The sequence below is a fragment of the Desmodus rotundus genome, chromosome 5 (genome assembly GCF_022682495.2).
Source record: "Desmodus rotundus isolate HL8 chromosome 5, HLdesRot8A.1, whole genome shotgun sequence".
Classification (NCBI taxonomy): domain Eukaryota; kingdom Metazoa; phylum Chordata; class Mammalia; order Chiroptera; family Phyllostomidae; genus Desmodus; species Desmodus rotundus.
Genome location: NC_071391.1, coordinates 99,008,972 through 99,016,624, shown reverse-complemented (window position 1 = coordinate 99,016,624; position 7,653 = coordinate 99,008,972). Strand labels below are relative to the sequence as shown.

General features: G+C 46.6%; 1 protein-coding gene across 5 annotated transcripts in view; it reads right to left on the bottom strand.

Annotated features, from left to right (window-relative positions):
- Positions 1 to 1,197: 1,197 nt before the first annotated feature.
- Positions 1,198 to 7,653, bottom strand: part of NCK2 (NCK adaptor protein 2) — a 140,969-nt gene continuing 134,513 nt past the window's right edge. For all 5 annotated transcript variants that reach the window (XM_053923834.1, XM_053923832.1, XM_053923835.1 and 2 more), the window contains one exon: positions 1,198 to 2,545. In XM_053923834.1, coding sequence (XP_053779809.1) covers positions 2,351 to 2,545 — 195 coding nt within the window. In that variant the 3' untranslated portion in view covers positions 1,198 to 2,350. The remainder of the gene's footprint in view (positions 2,546 to 7,653) is intronic.

The following is a 7,653-nucleotide window of genomic DNA, read 5'->3' as shown; positions in this document are numbered from 1 at the left end:
AGGATTTCTGGTACGAAGAATTCAGACACAATCTTATTATGCAACATGACCAGTAAGATGTAACTCTAGTATATGACCTGTACATTTGTAATTCAAGACAGGGCATTCACACTGCATGGCTCCTGTTGTGTTGGCTGCTGTCATTTTTTAAAATTTGACAATCTACAGGAAAGGGGACCAGTGCCCTGACTAAATAAGTATTGCATGTTTTAAAAATTCTCGTGGCATGCCGACTGAAAATTGCCGACCTAGAGGGATTCCAGCATGAGGTCACGATGGAATATACAACAGTGAGACGGGAGTCAGGAGGAATTGTTCCTTCCATGGGGAAGATACAGAACCAATGTATGTTGTCTCGGGTCCTGTCTGCCTCATTCACCTGCATGTCTATTCTTATATAACTGGGTGCCCCAACCTAAGGTACCAGACACCAAACTTTGAATTTATTATCAAACTTCTAATTTATGTCAAAGACAACAAAATGATACAATTAAATCACAGGAAACAGGAATGAGAGATTATGTACAAATGGTCATGCAATGCCTTATTTCTCCTGGAAGCCTCCCAAGGCTGGGGCTGGAAGGGTGTGGACATCTCCGGGTTTGCCACCCTGCCCCGCCTTGTACCACGTACCCTTGTGCATTAGCTTTGTGGCTTGTTTTCTCCATCCATAGGTATGATGACAGCAGCACCCGCCTCACAGGGTTGTGATGAGGTGTAAATGAGGACACCATGTCTGCCACAGAGGGAGCATTCGACTCCATTCACTATAATTGGCCCAAGAGGGTACAAACCCTGTGTCCTGTGGCTTTGTATTCTCAGTGCCCAGCAAACGGCAACTGTCTGATAAATGCTTCCTGACTGAGTGAATGGAAGTAAGACATGAGTGAAGAGGGGAAAGCTGGAGATGAGAGGTGCAGTTGACAAACAGTTTGCTAAAACACTTTTTAACAAAGAGTACAACGTTAATACCACGCTTGAGATTCTTGTTTCTCTTGGAGTTGCACTAGTTAAAATTTATTATTTCAATACACAAAAATGTGGTGGTAGAAAAAGAAAACACACTGTGTTCAACTCCTCTCTAAAACTGCTTCCTGCCAGGCATTGAGAGTTCAGTAAACTCTGCAGGCACTGCTCCCCAGGCACTGAGTAAGTTTTCCCGAAGATACACACACACACACACACACGCACGCAATCTTGCCATAATACTTTTTTATTACAATATCCAAAAAACTGAGTATGCAAGTTTGGGAGGTCTCAAGACCCCTTCTTCGACTGTAGGAATGTGCCATCTCAAGATAGTATATTTAAACTATAAAGAAGTTCAAATGTAAAGAAAAAAGAAAACATAAACATTCCGTATGTCTCTTACTACCAGTTACACATTCTCTTGTAAACCCTGAAACATTTCCCTGTAAAGCAAATTTTATATATATATATATAAAACATATATATATATGTGTGTGTGTGTGTAAAGTGTTGGTAGCTTCCCTTCCCCAAAGATCAGTTATTTTCTTTAATCATCTGTATTAGTGTCAACAAATGGCTACATATTACTTTGAGAATTAAATACATAATTGTGAAATTTAAACAAGCCAAAGGGCAAGAAGAAAAAGCACTATGTAGATGGCACATCTGGGGATAAATTACCAAAACATATCTTTCTGAGTCACCAGTCCCTCTTGCAGACTGACCTTCAAGGAAACGCTTTCTTATTGCAAGCACAGCCCCAAAGGCACTGGACAGCTTCCTCACTACTATCTCACCTGGTGTTCTAGTATTGCTACCAGCAAATGTGTTCACTCCCTGGAGAGTCTGGGAGCCAGGTAAGGGCAAAGGACAGGAACAAGGGCTGCTGGGACCAGGACCTTTGCCTGTGCTGCCTGGCATGTGGGAGCCCGGGGCTCTCTGGAGAGGCCACCTTGGAGTGGACTGTAGGTCACTGCGTCAGGGCAGCTTTGGTGCACTCCACCTGCGCCCGGTGTCTCCTTACTGACAGGAGCTGACAGCATGAACAAGGCGAATCGACTAAGGCTGCTTCCAACTCAGAAGAAATAAAGTGAACAAACTCGCCCCTCTTCCCCCCTCCCATTCTCTAAAACTGGCCAGTAGCAGAGTGGCCTTGAACGTGGAATGAGGGCTTGGGATGGTGGAGAGGGGGCAGATGGAAACAAACAACCTGGACAGAAAGATCAACCAGGCAAAGGAAGCCAGTAGGGCACAAGCCACCAGACAGATCAGGCCCTATGCAGAGCTCGTGCCCGATCAGGTCTTCTGGGGGCCATCCGCCCGGCCCTGGGGAAGTGAGTGAGGCACCGCGGCCTGGAGGTGGCAGGCCCTCGGGGAGGCATCACTGAAGCGCTCGGACGAGGTAGAGCTTCTCCCCGTGCTCGCTGGTGAAGATGGGGGCCTTTTTGTAATGCTCCACCAACTCGTCCATGGTGTGAAAGCGCCGCTGCCCGATGCAGTAGACATTGTCCACGAGCTGCACCTTGAAATGCTTGTTCTTCCCTGATGCTTTGAGAGACACGGAGAAGTCACTGGGCTGGGAAGCAAACAGAACACACGTTACGAGTGAGCTAGCCAGGAGACTCCCTAGCCACCAGCAGAAGAGCCAGTCTGAGAGTGGAAATGCCGCACTCTGTGGGCCTCAGCCGCATGAGGCCTAACTATTTGGGAATTACCCTTGAATCTTCACTTATCCAAACCGGAACTGCCATAAAGCTCCAACAGCTAGGTCTCTGTTTTCATATGAAGGATAGTAAAAAGAATGGCATCTCATGTTCAGAATAATGCAGGGCAGTCTAAGACTCTGGTGCTCTGAATAGAAAAAAACCCCTAAGTTTTGCTTCACACAGTTTCAGTGCTCAATGTATTTTGGTTTTTTCAAAACTGGAGACTCACTATGGAATGTATGACACCAGCATTAACGTGGGTGCTGAAGAAACTTGAAGTTTTCATTTCCTAAGCTATTTTTTATAAACTGGAAAAATTTCAAAAGGGACTTGTATTAATACATAGGCAGCAGCTAAAAGTTTTTCTTCTCCTGACTTCTATCACTATTAGCCACTCAACCATCAAATATTTTCTCATTCTAAACTATTTAAAAAAGAAAACTTTTAAGAGCAGTGGGAAATTCTGGTTGCACTTTATTTAAATGTGGTTCATAAAATTCCAGAGGGGGCTGTACAATGGTTCAAGCACAGATTTTATTGACAAATGTTTACATTTGTGATTATGTCAGTACCTTACTTATATTTGAATATGTTTTAGAAAGATATCATTATTTTTATTAAAATTGGTCTTTTATCTCATTTATTTAAACACATGCAGAGAAGACACCGAATGAGTAATGTTCTTTAGGAAAAGAAGATTAATTCAATAAAGAACAATTATTTATTGAATGTAACCCATGCCCCAGACAGGCCATGCCGTGGCTACATGCACACGTGGTATGCAATGCACAGCACGTATGCTCTGTATGTACCACAGAAATAACCATTCCGGGGGAAACAGATAAACAAAAGTAAATAAATAGGTTGGTATGTGTACAGCTGTAAGTTCCATGGAGAGAAAGGAGAGAACACCGAGGCAGGGAAGGCTAATTTAAATGGGTGTTGGCGGGGCGGTCAGGAAAGGCTTCTGCAGAACCTGGGGCTGAGCCTGAGCTGAGCCTGAGGGGTGGGGCTGGTGGGAGAGTACTGGCAGGTGCAGCCAACGGTGAAGAAAGGGAAGGGAGGTCCTGACTCTTCTGAGGTACTAGTGACCAGCAGGGCTGAGGTGGAGTAGAAGGATACGAACCTCCCTCAAGGGCCTCAGAATAAAACCCAACGCCTTCTGGCCTACCTTGCCTGCGTCCTTAGCCCTTGCCTCCAATGAGCTCCAGTCAATGAGACAAAAGCATGGGCCACCCCCGGGTCCCTTGTTCTCTCCTGCTCCCGTTTTTCTCTGAGCCCCGCCCCTGCACCTTGGTCACCCACTCCTAAAGGCTCAGCTCAAAGGTTTACTGGGGAAGCCTCCTCCTTCCCAGACAAGATAAGCTCTTCTCCTCCTTGGCTTGCTCTAGAGCAAAAAGTTAACGGCTGTCAGGTGGCAGAACCACAGTGTATTCCAGTAACTGTTCTGTAGCAATAATTTACACCCATGTCTTATCCCCTTCATTATGTATGCATCATGCCAGGTAGGGCCACATCCTCTCCACGGCTCAACTCCACAGAGAGCCCAATGGATTGTGGCGCCCAGTACAGTTCCTAACTGAATCTCTAAACCAGGTTTTAGCTTTTCCTAATACCCAGGAACTTGCTGCTGCTGAGGATCCACCAGTCCTGCCCGTGCTTTGGCCCCCTCCCTCAGGGACAAAATTAACAAGCATCCTGGCCATTGTTTGTCACACAGAGTTTATATATGTTTGATTAAAAGTATGCAAATCTTGTAGAGCAAGATATAACTAACTCCATATAACCTACTGACAAGTCAAGGAAATGGGTGCCTCAGAAAATTCAGCTCCAGAAGAATGGGCTGCTGGACTCACCAGTCACAGTTACTATTAGCATAAAAAGAGTGAAAGAGACAATTAAATTTACAGCTTGTATTCATGTATTCCTCTGCCCCAAACAGACCAAATAAAAACAAATCTTTGAGGTATGAAGGTGGGATGAACTTCAGGAAGAGACAGGAAGGTTAATCTCTGCTTAGGCCTTAGGCTGTACCTCATTTCCAGAATCATGGCCACTAGAAGCTGGGGGTGGAGCAGGGAGGTGCAGCAGGGAGTGGGGAGAACATATATCTTGAAAATTGTTTTCCCAATTCAAGCACTTAGAAATGAATCATCCCAAGCCCTGATGCCATAGGTGACCCTGTCAACCAGCCCTATCAACATAACACTCTAAAGCACAGGTCCCTAACCCCTGGGTCCTGGACCAGCACCACCAACCCATGGTTAGGAACCGGGCTGCACAGCAGGAGGTGAGCATGAATGTGTGAGCTTGAATCATCCCAAGACCAAGCCTCACCCTGGTTCATGGAAAAACTGTCTTCCATGAAACCAGCCCTTGGTGCCAGAAAGGTTGGGACCACTGCTCTAAAGCACAGAACGACATTCTAAGTAATCATTTGATTACACAATTGTCAATTCATGATTATTTCACAGGATTACCATCCTAATTACCACCCTAGCTGGGTGCTCTCTGCGCTTCTGCAAACAGAACACATGGACGGGGACCCCTCCACACGAGCCAGGCCGGCAGCACCAGCCTCACAGTCCCTGTCACCTGAGCCATTCAATCAGGAGAGCCACCCCAGCCAATCACAGCACACTCGTGTACAGCTGCACATACAAGTGATGACCTGCTCACCCCTCTCCTTAGGGCTTCAGGTCTTAGTCTCAGGCTTCTATTATTTTTTATAAGTATATCCAGTCTGTGCCGGAAGTTTCTGCCGTCTTAGATCAAGATGGCTGCAATCTTAGTTGGTAGTGTGGCACAAGCCAGGCATCACGTAGTTTCGCAGATACTTTAATTATCACAGCCAAAGTGGCACTGTCCTGGAGTACAACGTGAGTGAGGCAGAGTAAGTACACTGAAGACCTAATTTTAACTAAGCCAAATGTTCAACAGATGACTTTCTAGACAGGGAAACCTGCTTCTAATGTAATGCCTTAACTTCACACCTTGGGGCATCATGTGTGTGTGCTCAGCAGTAAAATGAGTGGAGCAGAGAAGGTAATTTTCAATTTCATGGGCTCCTGAGCAGAAGCCTTAAGGCAGGGGCAGCCAACCTTTTGGTCACATGATCCACACACACACAAAATCTCATATTTTAAGTAAATTCACCATTTTGTGTTGGGCTGCGTTCACAGTCATCCTGAGCCGCCCGCCGCCCGCCGCCCGCGGGTTGGACACCCCCGCTTTAAGCTTAAGGACACAGAACTAACTGAGTGAACGTGATGCCGGAGTGCTGAACACCTGGGGAACTCTCGCTTCAGCCTGAGCAGATTTTCCGGTCCGCACACTAAAGAGAGTGGACGCTTACACGTTTCCACTCAACAGTCCTATGTGAAGCCAGAAGATGACCATGACCAGTGGCTTTCCAAGTGTGCTCCCTCCCGGTACCAGCAGCATTTGCAACAACTGGGAACTTGTCAGAAACTGTCAGGCCCCACCCCAGACCCACTGAATGAGAAATGCTGTTTCAACCCCCAGCAATCTGCATTTAATGAGCCTTCCAGGGATCCCGACACAGTTGCAGAACAGAAATGAAATTTGGGCCGACCACCAGCAGTGTTCTCACATGTTCAGAGCCACGATAAAAAGACATGAATGTGGTTTATGGGCTATGTAGCCCCCGAGAGGGAGTCCCGTGGCCGACCTCCCCCACAGTCTGTGGGTACCCTTCTGATTCTGGGCCCTGCACCAGACACTGCTGGTGGGGAATGCCTGATGGAACAGCTGGGACATCGATGGAGACAATGCCCTAAGGTCTCATCCCTTGAAACTGAGCCAGTCCCCTGGATCCGACAAACCACTCTGCTTTCAGAGACAGAGCACAAGGCTGGGGAGCATTCTGAAGGCAGCACCACAGCCCTGCTCGCATCTGCCGTGGTCCTTTGGAAACAGACTTAGGGGAACCAGGCACCCGCACCTCAACTAGTAGTGTATACTGATGTTAAGACTCAGGGCTTTAAATTTTAAGTTAGTCAAAGAATCCTAACATATTTTTGCTTGAATATCTACACTGAGAAAGTGGACCAACATAAACAGTAGCTCAGCATTTCCTCTGCACTTGGCTTTGGTTTTGGGGTGTTACTGATCTGAAGTCACAGGCCCGTACAAGGCAGTCCTGGGGCACAGAGCTGAAGCCTGTTGAGGGCCCCTCACCTGGAGGCCAATGTGCCACCCTGATCCCTGAGGTGGAGAGTGCTGGACTTGGGAACTCTCCACAGTTAGCGGGAGTGTAAGCCAGAACTGCTGCTTTGTTAAAGAGTTGCTGCAGTATTGAGAAGTTGGAAGACAGGCACTCCTAAGAACTCAGCAATTTCATCGCAGATTTGAATACGGTCTCAAGATGCACATGCACCAGGGCACACGTGTGAGGACACGCCAGCGGGCTGTGCAGAGACCCAGGTGCAAACACTCCTCAGGCCCACCAACAGGAGAATGGGCAAGTAGATGAGACATGTAGTTCATCAAACAATGAAATGGATGCATCAACACGGACTAAAACATCTCACAAAGAGTGTGGAACAAAAGAAGAAAGTAAGAAAAGAGTATCTACAGTATTTACCATCTACAGAATTCTAAAACAGGCAAAACTAAAATGCACTGTTTAGGGACACATAGATTTAAAACAGTAAAGAAAATGATTACCATAAAATGAAAGGTAGCGGTTATCTCTAGTGGGAGGTGTGGCGCAATCAGGTAGCAGATCAGGTATGTGTGTGGAGAGGAGCTGCTACATGCCAGTGTACAAGAAATGACCAATGTCTTGACTTTCTTGACCTGGGTTAAACAAGGACTTTTTAAATGATATTTTCTGTGAGTTATATGTCACCCCGCCCAACATGTTTTAAAAGTGAAGTCGAGGAGCTCCAGTGGTGCGATCGGTTAGCAAGCAGTGCTTACGAAAGTGAAGTCGAAGCTGGAAGACCACGCGGCA